This window comes from Camarhynchus parvulus, chromosome 8 (assembly GCF_901933205.1).
Source record: "Camarhynchus parvulus chromosome 8, STF_HiC, whole genome shotgun sequence".
In the NCBI taxonomy this organism is placed as follows: Eukaryota; Metazoa; Chordata; class Aves; order Passeriformes; family Thraupidae; genus Camarhynchus; species Camarhynchus parvulus.
The window spans coordinates 6,824,051-6,839,404 of NC_044578.1; the positions used below are offsets into that span (position 1 = coordinate 6,824,051).

The 15,354-nt window shown below is 38.8% G+C and overlaps 1 protein-coding gene across 1 annotated transcript in view; it reads left to right on the plus strand.

Annotated features, from left to right (window-relative positions):
• LOC115906105 (BEN domain-containing protein 5) overlaps window positions 1–15,354 on the plus strand; it is a 560,702-nt gene that overhangs the window by 207,643 nt on the left and 337,705 nt on the right. The window contains exon 4 of the mRNA XM_030953001.1: window positions 9,261–9,355. Coding sequence (XP_030808861.1) covers window positions 9,261–9,355 — 95 coding nt within the window. The remainder of the gene's footprint in view (window positions 1–9,260; window positions 9,356–15,354) is intronic.

Sequence of the window (15,354 nt, forward strand, 5' to 3'; positions counted from 1 at the left end):
TTGAAATCCTCCCTGCTCCTTTGTTTAGCTGTTCTGTTCATGACACTGCCAAAACATGTTTATTCCACATGCTGTGAATCACCTTTGCAAACAGACAGAGATCAGCATTTCAATCTAACATTCAGCATTTCAGCTCCAGAATGGGATTTTCAAAGCTTTGAGTTATATTCATATATCCCCTTACTATTAGGGTTGGTTAAGGCAGTTCTGAGGTCTTATTCTAAATGTCAAATAGTTACAGAAAACCCAGCAGGAATTAGATCAGATTTCCTTCTACTTACCCTTGAGTTTTCTTTTGAAGCACAAAACTTAGAATAGTCTGTTAGTACATGAGTTAGACTCTTGGAGTAGAATTCTAAGCAGTGAAAATTGAAAATACAAGAAATAATGCTGAAGAACAGCAGAAATCATGAGCATTTTTTTTTCAAATCAATACTGCAAGCTCCTGGTTGTCAATGCTAAGATTCCAATGTGCACTAACACATCGATTACATTTTCTTATAGAAATCGGTGAATTGTGTGAATGTTGCAGTATTGCAAAAGGATTCTGCTAGAAAGAGCAGAAAAAAACACCAGTATTTGAACCCTGCTATATAGAAATAGAATGGATTATTAATTTTGCAAAGGAAAACTAGAGGGTACATGCTGTAATAATATCCCTTATTTTCATGAAATTGATAGCATATAGTTTATATTTTCCCTCAATTTTTTTTTTTTCATCAGTGCTGCAGCTAGTCCAGTAAGGATCCAATTCAAATTCTGTCTAAATATAAAGGAGCTGTACAATATGGGAAACCTTTATTCTATTACTATTCAGAGCCATGCATGGAAGAACATAGAAGGTTCAAAGGTTTCATTGTAATAGCTTCTAAAATGCTTGAATTAAAGAAAATAAAGGGAACACCAAGGACTTCCATGAATAACCTGGACACAAAGCCCATCTGTGCTTAGTTACTGGAGAAGTAAATAGAGAGGGTTTATGTTTGCAAGGCTATGATCATAGTAACATGACCAAGACCACTGGCAGTAATAACCAGGGGCTGTACACATGAAAATGTCATTGTTTTCTAACCCATCGGAGAACACTGAGGTAAATACACTGGTGCTGGTTTTTGAGCTCTCCCATATATCCTGTCTTGCCTTCTATGAGTTATCATCTCCTTCTTTCCCCCCACAGAATTTTCCCACAGCTCCAGAAGCTCCAGACAAACATTAGCTTTTAACTGTGAAAAATGCCAGCTGCAAAAATACAAAGTAAACAATTGGTGGAAAAGCTTCATCCAAATCTCTCCCTTAACAGGGCTTTCTTTATCTTCCCCACAAGGACCTACACTTGAAAAGGCTTTTTCACTCTCATCTTCCAGCCTGGGTATCAGATGGATTTCTGCCTTTCTGTTTGCATGCTATTTAAATCGAGATTGTTACCTTCTGTGTGTTTAGGGATTGAGCAAAGTCATGATCCATACAAATATCAGTGCCACTCTGTCATTGTTAGTGCCACTGTCACCTGCTGCCTTGCAGTGTTTTGGGTGAGAGTGTTCAGCACTCCACCTGCATGCTTTGAGCTCTGCATCCCTTTGGTGTCCATCACCAGGGTCTAATTTGTTGGGAAGTGCATCCTTGTTGGTAAGGAAGGTTTTCACTCTGGATCATGGGCTGATTTGCACTTTATGGGGGGCCCAGAAAAGCACTCTCAGCAGAGTGTGTGGAATGCTCCCATATGAACCTAGTGCCACTTCACGTTCTGCCCTTCAGGACACTTTATGCCAGTGCTCATAACCATGGGCTTTTGGTTCGTACCATAGTTCCTGTAGGTGGTGACTTCTTCTGGCCCTTTCCCTTTTCCAGACTGATCTCATTGTTTTGAAGCCTCCTGTGGGCCCTGCACCATGAAGGGAATTTGGACTAGAAAACATTTCATTGATAGCATTATCTTTTTGTACCACCAAGAAGATGTTACTACTATAACCATTTCAAATCCTACAAAACCTTGTAGCATTTCTTCTCACTGGCTAAATAATTTCTATTAGGAAAAGGAAAATGTAAGTCTGTTCAGCTGCTTCCTCTTGAGGGATGTAAGATATCCGCAAATTTTGCTAACACGTTCCAGAACAGCCAGCTGTTACTATCCACCTGCAGCCATAATATTGATTGAAAAGAATATAGAACCTAAACATGGATAGCTTCTGTAATTATGCAGAATGAGTTTAATACATGATGCTACTTCAAATGTCATCTGGCAGTGGCTGCAATGTGGCATGGAATCTATTAGGAAATAATTCAGCTGGTTGAGAAAGTCTCAGAGAAAGACTGTGCACTGTTTTCTTGTATTGCTGATTCCTGAAAATATTCATGGATGTGGAAAAAGGCAATGGCAAGGCCAACAGGGCTCAGGCACCTGTGAGTTAGCAAATAAGAAGTTGCTCCACATCCCTGTAGCTCTGCAATGTCCCAGCAATGTAACTAGAAGTGCCTCTTTTGCCAAAGTCTGCATATATATTAAGAGATAGGAAATAATAGAAGTATTTGTTTCCCCCCCTCGCCCAAGCTAATTAAATAAAGATACCTTTATTATTTTTGAAAAAAAATTGACCTTTTGCTACAAAAAATGGAAAAAAATGGCAAGAAGGTTTCAGCTTCAAACCTGTTTTAAATAACTCTGTAGCCTGGTTATATGCCCTGTCAGGACTTGTGCTATTTTATTTTTGATGAATCAACACAATTCGATATATGTCTTGTGACACATTTGCAATTCTATTGGAGATTTTGGCCCAAGGGAGCAAGGAACAGGAGTCAGTCTAATTACACAAGTGCTGGCTTTCCAAATGGACATTTCTGAGTTTTCAATTGAAAGTGTCAGATTATTGATGTTCAGATGAAAAGTTAGAACAGAAAGCTGGCTTATGATTGCAAGAGAACAATACTGTTATTCTGTTCATTGAAAAAGTTGCTGTTTTTCCAAAAAAAAGTTGAGTTAGGAAAACTTGGAGTGACTCTTGCTCTCATAATTTTCAAGTCCAACAGGTCACACAGAGAAGCCAGGTTAGTGGTCATTCCACAGCATGGGATTACATAGGGAGTAGCAATTCCTCTGAAAATCCTTTTGAAAGCTTTCTGCTGGAAGAGGATCATCTCCACAGCTTCCCCCTGCCATAGAACTTAGTGAGGTAAAAGTGAAATTCCAAATGGGGAAGGAACTCTGGCTTGCACAGTGCTTACACCTCCTGTGGGTCTATGCCTCAGCATATGAGTTTGAGGGCAAAGAAAGAACTGCCAGAAAGGACAGATAACTGGGCAAATGCCTAAACTAGTAATTATTTGTAAAAGCATTTCTTGCCATTGACACACAGTTAAACCCCATTACCTGAAAACCACTCATACAGCTCAAGGATGCTGGGCTGGCATCAAACCCAAGAATATCTCCCACACACAGACAAATACCACAATCAAGCTAAACTAATTTAATAGTTAGCAAAACATTTTATCAGAGGTGTTCTTGTATTAAAATCCTTTGGGTCTCTTTTTAATGTTGCTCTTTGCAACATCCCTCTGTTTCAAGTAACTAAATGAAGATCTCTACCAAGGGAAAAACACTAATAATTCACAATCTGTAATACATTTGCTGCATCACTTTCCTAAAATTTGTTGTGTTGTAAAGACTCAACAGTTTCCAGTTAACAAGACATAGGTGCAGCTGATGAGAGAGGCTGGTAGAGCTCTCAGTGATCCCCAGCATCTTCCCCGCTCTGAAAGTGAGAATTTATGTTCCCCTCCTGAGCATGAGCAGGTTTTGAAAGCTCCTTAGCTGAAGAGAAAAAGGCTAAATGCTGTCAATATGAGAAACTTTTCCATTTGAAAGGACAAGTGTTCCTACAAAGGGAAAAGAAAAGCATGGCTTATTTTAAAATGTTAGCAGTAATGAATGATTTAAATCTGAAAAGGTCAGAAAAACGCTATTTGTAAGTTCTCATTGGGGATTTTGCACAGACCTGACTGTTATATTACTTGTTTTCTTCAACATTGATAACAGTTGCAGGTGACACCTTTTTCTTGCCATTTGGAAGTTCCTCCAGTGTAATTTATTTTTGTACAGCTTTGTATAAGGTGCTTTGTCAGAAAAGATCCTAAAGACCTTCTGACTCAAATACCAAAATGCAGCACTTTTTTTGGTGAGCAGGCAGCAATCCCGTGTTGCCACTTTCTCACATTCACAAATGGTGTCTCAAAATCTCACAAGTCATGAGTTTGGTTCATTTTTCTTTCTTTGTGTTTTTTTTTTTCCTTTCCTCTCCTTCTGAAGTAGATTTGCCCTTTAAAGGGATGAAAACTTACATCTTTACCTTTTTTTTAAAAAAAGAAGGAAAGGATAATCAAGAGTCTTGCCAAGGCAAGAACCCAACTCAAAAAAGGTGCATGTTTCAGGAATTCACAAAACACTGTAATATTTACAGGAGAGGAAAGCAGCATAAGCAAGGCAGAGCCCCATGATATCCACCACCTTTGGATCTTTAATGTTCATTCAAAGAAAAAAAGCTCAGCTTAATTTCAGCTGAAAGGTCTTAATAATAATACTTAGTGCCCAGTTGTCTTATTTTGGCTGGTTAAATGAAGAAATTGTTCATGACTGTCCTCAAATAATTGGTCCCCATGTACTTTGATAGCTCATACTGGTAGCATTCAGCATTGTCCACTGAATTGAAATTGTTATGCTATTAATATTAAATATATTATATAATTTTAAATATTTAATATATGTATGTTACATCAGTATTAAGAAGCCTGACACTTCCTACTGAAAACCCTATTTTCAGTTAGTTAAAACTTCTCATACTTGTAATGATTTGACACAAAATTTTCCGTGCCAGGTGTCTGCCTCAGGCAGAATTTTGTGGTGTTCTATGGTGTGTTTGTTTTTTTTTTTTCCCTTTTAATGTCAGCCAGAGCTGCACATTTATTTCTGTGAGCAGCCGGCCAGGGAAAACTGTGCAAAATGAACCTGGGAGCCTTTTTGAAGGGACCTAATGTGTCCTGATCCTGGGGGAAGGCACTTAACCTTTGTCAAAGGTGTGACTTTCTTTCGGAAGCCTGCTTCCGTTGGAAAACCTGCTGGGAGCTGGGTGAGCCCTGTGCTCCCACCAGCCTGTTGGAATATGATGCTCAATGCAAGCATCCCCTCTCCAGTGCCTTCAGCTCCAAACCAAAACCACCCTGCTGTGTGCTTGCTCCCCAAACAGCCAGCAGCTCCTTCCAGCACCAGTCAGGAAAACTGCTGGCAATGAGAAGAAAATGTGATGTATTTCAGCCACCTTTCCTCCCTTTGTTCATGGCTCATCTTTATCTTGCTCGTGTAAAATACACTGAGCATCCCTTAATACTTGTTTGTGCTTTTAATTCCTGAAGTAATTCTGCAAAGGACTGTAAGGAAAACTAGACATAAATTCAATTTCTATGTAAATTGTAAGGCTAAAGGAGGTACCAAGCTTTTCCATTGTTTTCTGTCCCAATGGTTTTATGAGCAAGATACCTTCAAATTCAAACTTACTGCCCATGTTATAGAAAGAGGTCCTCCTCCTTCTTCTCTCAGAAGGCAGAACTTGCCTGCCTTGTCTCGTGTTCTCCAACATCTGTCTCAGATTTGGCAGCTGAAGTACAGAGCCTGAGACTGCAGCAGTTGTCTTCCCTCATGCTGTGAAGCCACAACATATCCTGGTGCATCCCCAGGACCATGATTTGACTTGGTGCTCTCCTGAGAGGCTTTTCTGCACCATGCCTCTTCCACCTACCCAGAAATTACAGATCAGTTAGTCAAAGTAATGTAATATACTTAAGATTTTATCCAAAATCCAAAGTGAAAGCAAAGAATTATTATTTCTGGTACAGCATCAGTTTGAACATTGTTTCTTTTAGTGGTATTCATACACCCAAATACCCAACAAGTATTTTTATTGTAAAAATTTCCACCATTTTTCTCTGTATTGATGCTCTGGAGACCAGAATAATTTCCAGGGAATTTTAAGAACATTTAATCTAGTTTTATTTTCTTAACTTGACATATTTTAAGTTCTTGAATACTCATTTTGGAGTATCTCAATTATATAGCCCATAAGATGACAACCTTGTACATCTCTATAACTGATTTAATAATTCAGAATAGTGATAATTTTCTTGCAAAAAAGTGTTTTAACGTGCTCAGTTTCTTTTTAGTCCTTTTGCTCTTTATGCTGCATAACTGGTGTGTTAAAGGATATAAGTATAGACAGAAATTAGACTAAAAATTAGATTTGTTCAGCAAAACTTTGATTGCTGTATCACAGCCTTTTATGACAGCATTCAGTTCAAAGCTGTTTGCATACCTTATTGAGCAAGCTGCATATTTTTCCAGCCAGTGTATCCAGTGTGCATCCCATAGTCATTACATTTTTGCACACTCCACTGGCTGAGCTGCATGGACTATTTTAACCATCACCAGGAACACTTGACGGAGTTCAGCTGCTCAATTTGAGTGCTTCGGTTTGTGTGCTTTATGACTTCAGTGGTGTGTGTGTTGATAAAGTTCTGCTCTGTGCTGTTAAACCTTTGGTTCTGCCAATCCAGCTCGGTGCCATGCTGGGGGAATTGCATGCGTTGCTGAGCGCTCGCTCCGCGCTCGGAACGCAATAATCGGCAGTGTTTTGTTAAATGAGCTGCATATTTTTGTTTTTATATACATTGCTTACCCAGTTGTGTACATTTGCCCAACTCATTATACAAAATAAGCTTGATTGGAATAAGAACATTCTCTACCAGCTGTCTGCTCTGAGTCAGTATGTAACAAAATTAGCAACTTTCCCTTTCCAACAGTGACATGATTGCATCCAAAGTTTAAGGCAATTGGTTTGGAGATCTTGTTTGTTTCATTCACTCCATGCAAACATCAAGATTAACAAACCAATTTGTTGCAACTTAATTTGTTTTCAAAAATATGAACAGAGTTAAGTAACAGAGGAAAATCTGAGCATTCTAATAGAGGGAAATGTTTCCATGTAGAGCATAAAGCATGTAGAGACCTGAATACCATTCTCTAACTTAAAGCCATCCATTATAAACATTAGATGGAAAATAACCAGAGACCTCCCAAAATGGATATTTCATCAGATAAGCAATAGCCTAAACACCAAAAATTACAAACATAGCATTGTGTAAATTTAAGTGCATTCTTTTATCCAGAGTTATAAAAATAAGTTCGTCTCATGACCACTAGAAAATCTCAAAATACATGAAAACTCTTGTGCAGGGAAATGTAGTTTCCCTACTGCCTTTGGTGCAAAATTGAATTACCACCTTCAAAAAAGTGATTTTCTCAACTTGATAGTTTTTCATGTCAGTTCTAGTCAAACCTACAGGTTATTTTTAGATTTTGCTTTTACTGATTGGCAGAATTTGCAGCATAGAAGTATGTTCTCCCATTCACAAAATCTTCAGCACTACCTTACCTCAAAAAAACCTTAATTTTTCTTAAGTACAGAGCCACTTAGGGCTATGCAGTTTACCTGGCTTCCTACCTGCCCCATATGAAAGGATAAATGTGCCTGGTTCCTGTTGGAGTCCCACTGCTGATTCCTTTCACTTTAATCTTCTCACTCCCTGTTGCCTGAGCAGACTCCCTGGAAGGTCCAGATTTGTTTTTGCAAAGTTTTGAAAGCTTATTGTTTTAGTCAAAAATTGATTTTTAAACAGTGATCAATCAGTTTTTAGGCTTCTTGTGGACCATTATGAATGGTGCCAACGTTGCAATAGTTTGCTCTGAAAGAAAAATGTGAATATAATTTTTAGTGGTTTGTCTTCACTTCTACCTTTAAAAAAACAAATTTAAAGAGAGATAGAAATTGAATGTATCACTATATTGTGGACTATTTTATAAAAACTAATTTAGACTTCATATTTTCTTTTCTTGGAATACATCAACACTGGGTATCAAAAGAGTACAACAAATGAGGGATACTGCATTTGCCATCTGAAAAGTCAGTGTTCTCCATGAGATGAGCTAGATCCAATTTAGATTTTCTTAACAGAGACAGAATAAGTAATTTTGTATGAAATGACTTGAAGCAGACAGATGGTAAAGAAAAAGGTTTTGTCTCTGTTTTTTCTTGTCTTCCCCCTGCATTAATTTGCTTTTAGTATCAGTCCATTACCCTTAAAGATCTAAATTCTACTCTTCCTTTGACCTATTAAATATCATCTTCGGTCTCCCCAAAGTTTTGGTTTAAACTAAGATCAGATTTAGAATATTTTCTTTTTATCTATCATATTCAAACAACTGATGGCTATGTCCAATTTCTGGGTAGGTATCCTGAAAACTTTTTGCAAAGGAAAATTCTTCCTTTTGCTAGGGGAAAGGAAGAGAAATATTCCTATCTTTGGGGAAAAAAATCAGAAACATTTTTTTTTTGCTGCTGCTGCTGCTGTGTGAAGGCTAAGAAGGATGGGGGATCAAGTGCACCCTTGGTCAGTTTGCAGATGACACCAACTTGGATGGGAGTGTTGATCTGCTGGAAGGCAGGAAGGCTCTGCAGAGGGATCTGGACAGGATGGATTGATCAGCCAAGGCAAGGAGGTTGCAGCAGGGTGAGGGTCAGTCTGTTCTCCCAGATAACAAGAGGTTTTACCAGAGGTTTTAGATTGTATATTGGGAAAAAATATCTTCACCGAAAGGGTTGTTAAGGATTGGAACTGTCCACTAAGGGAAGTGGTCGCCTTCTCCAGAGGGATTTGGATGTGGTGCTCAGGGACATGGTTCAGCCATGGACTTGGCAGTGCTGGATTAATGGTTGGACTTGATCTTGGAAGTTTTTCCAGCTTCAGCAATTCTATGTTTCTATCCTATGCGTCTGTGAAGCAGTTAGAAGGTTTTCACAAGGAATGCTACCCCATCTCCCAGTTGCCATCCACCTCTGTAATGTTGACTGCAGCACTCTGGACTAGCTCTGTTTATTTTTCATCTGGCTAGGATTCCTACTGAAAAATCAGCGTGATAAATTAAAAACATATATTTCACATGTATCAATGCAGTGTGAAACAACATGGACATTTTAAATACTTGGAACAGACAGGATATCCATTATCTGAGTCTATGGAGAATACCAATAATTCATAAGGTACACATCTATTGCATATGTTATCTGTGTATCTTTTTATGCATCTGGTATAGACAACGCATGTAGGAAGTCTTTCAGAATTTATACCTGATCTCTTTTTTTTTCCTTTTTTTCCCCCTCCAGAGAGTAATTTTCAATGTTGTCAACTTCAGTAAAACAAAAAGCCTCTACAGAGATGGGATGGCTCCAATGGTGAAATCCACAAGCCGACCAAAATGGTGAGTTATTCTCTCAAAAAATTGATGAGATAAACGAGTTTTACTTGACACTTGTACAAAAGACCTCATGGTTGAGGAGCACTTTTACCTGAGAGTATGAGAACCTTGATGCAGCAGTGTTGTGAGGAGAGGTTCTCTTTGGAGTGCCTTGTTTCAAGTGCCCATGACTGAAGGGATGTAAGGGATGTTCATTTGAGCAAACTGAGCAGTCAGGGCTTGGGGCAAATTGTTTTTCAGTGACTTTTCAGCTCTTAGGACAGTAATTGTACCATTTTTCACCTGCATTAATCTCCCAAAAAAACCCTGCAAATATTATGAGAGATGGCCTGGAGCTGGTCTGGTTTTGAAAAGCTGCTTGGAATTGTTCTGCCTTTTTTGGGGTGGCTGGAGTTTGATGGGGGAATGTGAGCTCTGAGTTCTGCCACGTGAGTTGACCTCATGTGAATGAGCAGTGCCTGGTCTAAGGCAGAGGGAGGCCAAAGAACCTCATCATCAGCTACATAAAATGTACAAAATGGGAAATCTTGTGCATATTAAACATGTGAATACCCATATAGATTGTACATTTTCTCAAAGCAAATGTAATGAAATATCTACTGTGAATAATAATATGTAAATCTAGTGAGTCTGAATGCATGCAAGACTCCCAAGAATTATTTGATTTGCCTTTGCCAGGAGACTTGTTTGAATATGGATAGTGAGGTTAGGCCAGAGGTGTACAGTAAGTTATTCTTGTCAGCCTTCACAGCTGCTACTTTTTATTGGTTAATTAGTAATTTGATCAAGCTAGACATTATCTGGGCTTTATGAATATATCTTTCTTAAATGCTTCAACTGTCACAAATTTTCCACTCACAAGATGGAAATGGTGGTCATAAGATTGTTCTCATTGTGTGGCTTCCTCTTCATACGACCAACAGAATGGATATTTAGCTTTTTGTCTAGATGGCAAGGTCATATGGACAAAAGAACTGACTCACAGTACAGTTAGTGGATTGAGTCAATTCCAGCTCAATAGGAACATGTAATAACATTGAAAATTAATTTTAAAAATCCATTGCATTTAGTGTTTTTGTAGCAAAAGCCATGTTAATTATGTTTATTATTTAACTTCGGAACAATCTTTTGGGGCATTTCAGGGCCACATTTATCAAGCATATTTTAATCATCTTTCAAAACCTTTTGCTTCTCTCACTGGGGTCTGGTATTTGCAGCTAAGTGTATTGTGTTTTAAGTTTATCTATAAATCAGATATTGCTTTCATACAAGTTTTATGCCTTACTTTGGTTTCAAATTAAAGTGTAAATCTTACAAAACAATGCAAAATGGACTTATTTTTTTAGAACATAGAGGCTCCTTCACTATTTTTAAACCGATTTCTCTTCAATTTCCCTGGAGATCTATTTATTTTTGTGTTTTATATTTTTAGAGGATGTATTTTGCTCCCATGAAAGTGAGGAATGAATAACATTGCCTGAAGCCAGGCACAGTGTAGGCAGCAGGTGCTGAGCAGCTTCCTTTTACAGGGCTACTACCACACTTTAATCCTGTTTCAAAAATTCAAGATGTAATTTTTTTCTTTAAAAATATGATTATTCTATTAAGATATTTTTATTTTTTTCTAATAGTCTGCATATGAAAACATCTTGCTCTGCTTTGAAGGTGCACATTAATTCATACTGTTATCAGGGACCTTGGTGATATTGGGGTCTACTCAGTATAATTTTCTGTCTTGATGTTAATAGGATTTATGCATGTGTTTGCCAAGTGGGAAAACATATATATTATTTTTGGATATAGGAGCTCTATCAGGGCTGTCTTCCACTTGGATTATGCCTTTCACAGTTACTCTGTATCTGTTTCCATGGCATTCTAGTGCAACCTGTAAACAAAGTTTTCTCTTTCTCTGTTTGCTGAAATAGGATTTAGCAGCACTGGCAGCAGCTGTTGCAGCACACAGGTGGCTGTGGTCCTTGATCACGAGCAGGGCAATATCCAGCTACATTGATTGGATCCTGTTCGATGTTTTATATGTATTCGTCTTGTAAGCACTACTGGATCATTCAATGCTGCAAAAGTGCTGAGTTCTACATTAGGGGAGGAAGGTGTGGAAGAAAATTATTGCAACTCTTAGCCTCATATTTGGAGTTATGTCAGCATAACAGTTTTTCCGGGCACAATGTAACTAAATTAGAAAATGATACATTAATTGCAAAGAGCTGAAAAAAGGCTTTACGGCACCTTTTACGACAGTCGCGCTTTACGGCACGTTTTACGACAGTCGCGCTTTATGGCCGAATTCACGACAGTCGGGCTTTACGGCCGAATTTACGACAGTCGCGCTTTACGACACCTTTTACGACAGTCGCGCTTTACGGCCGAATTTACGACAGTCGGGCTTTCCGGCCGAATTTACGACAGTCGCGCTTCACGGCACCTTTTACGACAGTCGCGCCTTACGGCTCCTTTTACGACAGTCGCGCTTTACGGCCCAATTTACGACAGTCGCGCTTTACGGCACCTTTTACGACAGTCGCGCTTTACGGCCGAATTTACGACAGTCGTGCTTTCCGGCCGAATTTACGACAGTTGCGCTTTACGGCCGATTTTACGACAGTCGTCATTTACGGCCGAATTTACGACAGTCACGCTTTACGACACCTTTTACACGCTTTACGCACAGTTGAGTCGTCTTTTACGGCACCTTTTACGACAGTCGCGCCATTTCACGGCACCTTTACGAATTACGACAGTTCGCGCTTTACGGCCGATTTTACGACAGTCGCGCTTATACGGCCGAATTTACGACAGTCGCGCTTTACGGCACCTTTTACGACAGTCGCGCTTTACGGCCGAATTTACGACACTCGCGCTTTACGGCACCTTTTACGACAGTCGCGCTTTATGGCCGAATTTACGACAGTCGCGCTTTACGGCACCTTTTACGATAGTCGCGCTTTACGACCGATTTTACGACAGTCGTCATTTACGGCCGATTTTACGACAGTCGTCATTTACGGCCGATTTTACGACAGTCACGCTTTACGGCACCTTTTACGACAGTCGCACTTTACGGCCGAATTTACGACAGTCGTCATTTACGGCACCTTTTACGACAGTCGCGCTTTACGACACCTTTTACGACAGTCGCACTTTACGGCCGAATTTACGACAGTCGTCATTTACGGCCGATTTTACGACAGTCGCGCTTTACGACACCTTTTACGACAGTTGTCATTTACGGCACCTTTTACGACAGTCGCGCTTTACGGCCGATTTTACGACAGTCGCGCTTTACGGCCGAATTTACGACAGTCGCGCTGTTGCAGCACACAGGTGGCTGTGGTCCTTGATCACGAGCAGGGCAATATCCAGCTGCATTGATTGGATCCTGTTCGATGTTTTGTGTGTATTCCTCTTGTAAGCAATACTGGATCCTTCAATGCTGCAAAAGTGCTGAGTTCTGCATGAGGGGAGGAAGGTGTGGAAGAAAATTATTGGAACTTTCCACCTCATATTTGGATTTATGTCAGCATAGCAGTTTTTGTGGGTACAATGTAATTAAATTAGAAAATGATATATTAATTACAAAGAGCTGAAAAAAACGCTAAAGGTTTTGAAATCCAGTTACAGGGAAGATTACCAGTAGCCATGGGCTACAAATACTCTGTAGCTCAGGTTTCATCTCTAAACTCCTCTTTATGAAATATTATAAGAATTAATCATTATTTTGCCTGCATTTGTTCTGTACCAAAATTCACCCAACTTCCTCTGACCATGCTGATAGGCACAACCCTGTGTCACACATAACTATTCCACTCCCTTTTTAGATGATCAGTTTTTACTTTTAGATTATAAAGTGCCTTTTTTCCTTTTTGCATTTCAGAGATATAGGTGCATTATCCCTCTTAATGGCAGATGTTTAAGCTCGAGTTAAGGCTTTTTGATTTAAAGGAAAACTCCTCCTGTATTCAGGCTAGAATTTGACTGTATTGCTCACAAACCCCTGCATATCAAAAGTAGATTGGCCTCCAGAGACTGTGAATTTTAATATTTGTTTTGAATGTGGTTATGCAAACATGGCTCCGAGCTTTGCAGCACTTTGTAAGTTTGATTCTTGACTCTGGAACAAATTGTTGCCAAGTGCTCTTGAAGTAGAGAGTGTGTCAAACAGAGATCAACGTTTTTGACCTGTATTCTCTTGCCCTGTGGGGTAAGATCTTTAAATGCAGACAGCATCAAGGTTCAACTCAGTGTTACTGATGTAAATGGAGTATATCACTGTCATCAAAGCACTCTATGTGGACACAGATGTTCTGGTGTTGACATATTCTTCTCTTTTGAAGCAAGGCCAAATATTTTCAGTAATGAGCTACTGGAAAAGAGGAAAAAAAAATTAAAGCCTGGAAAAAAAATCTGATTTAAATGATGTATATGTTTTCCCCTCATGTGGTCATGGACACTAAATAGTAAGGGATTATATCAGTGGTATCAAATTCACTGCATTGAAGCACAGCTCACATATAGAAATACAGCAATGTGTCACACCTTGTGACATCAGTTGCTTTCCACAGCAGACTGGACAAGATAAAACTCAAGATTTTATATACAAACCAAGAAAACAGACTGTGTCACTTTAACATTTTGCTTAAAATTTACTGTTTTTTCAGCTATATTGCACCAAGATTTTAGAGAATTAGAAAGTATTTTAAAATCAAAAATTACTATATATAAATTTTTAATATAAAACCTCAGTATCATAGAGACCTGTTCTGATTTGCCTGTGTCTGTTTTTCCTGTTTAGTGCATGAGAAGAATTTGAAGGGAGATGGATTTGAGGAAATTGAATTTTTGCTGTGTTTATGGACTTTGTGCTATAATCCTATTTTTCTTTGCTGCTTGATTTAAGTACAACATTATTTTGCTGCAGTTTCTTAATCGTGATTTCACACTAAGAGCTCTATCTTTGGAAGTAAAGGTGATAAAAAAGCCTGCCATGTGGGCATAGCAGTGGAAGACCATCTAAGTACATATACTGTACTAATTTACTGATTGCACAAAGTTTTACAAGTTTCTCAAAGTTAAATAGAAGAGTGAATTGTTCGAGAGGCAGCAGATTTTCCAAATGATGAAGTGAGCAAATATTCCCTTTGGGCAGAGAACAGCTATAACTCTTGATTATTCAGTGTGAGCATTGCCTCATTGGGGACATTAGTTTTTCAAATTGTGCTAATCTTTTAAAAGTAACAACTGGCCACTCATCACCTTAGGTATTTCAGCAAGATCATGTGCAAAACTCTAATTAGTATTTATAGAACAGCAACTCCTCCCAGTAGAATAGTAGCAGTAGCTGGCAAATATCTGGTTGACACCTGTTAAGTCTTTAGACATCCATTGTATTTTATTCTGCATTTCAAATGAGCAGAGAGCAGTAGGTGAAGTCCCCATAATTAAGGGATAAAGGATAATAAATAACATGGCTCTTGAGTGGATGAACACAAGGTTAAAGGCTGTTCTGCAGTTTTGATGCTGTATTTCAGGAACTGTTTGTTTGTAAGTAATAATGCTAGCTAAAATATTATTGAGCCTTCAGCATACGGAGGATTTGTGTCTAGATCTAAATGTGTTTTGTTTATAATGTCAGATTTCAAACTGCTTCTTGGCAAAGCAGCTGCTTTCTTCCTTGTCTTTTATCTCACTCAGCAGTGATGGCTTTTAACTGGGTAGGCCCCTTCCCCAGCAAGCACTCTGCTACCTCTGCTGCTGAAACATCTACTGCTAAATGCTCACAACACATTGCTTCTGAAGTGTTTTTCTTTCCCAGCAAACCTGGAAGCACAGAAAAACTTCTGGGTAATTAATTCAAATTTGAATCTTTATGTATCTTGGTAAATATTGTCATGATGAGGAATTTTGGTAGACATCAAGAAAAGCAATGTAAGTTTTATGAACAATACTCCCATATGTTCCATTCATCAGAAGGGGACAAGTCTGAGAAA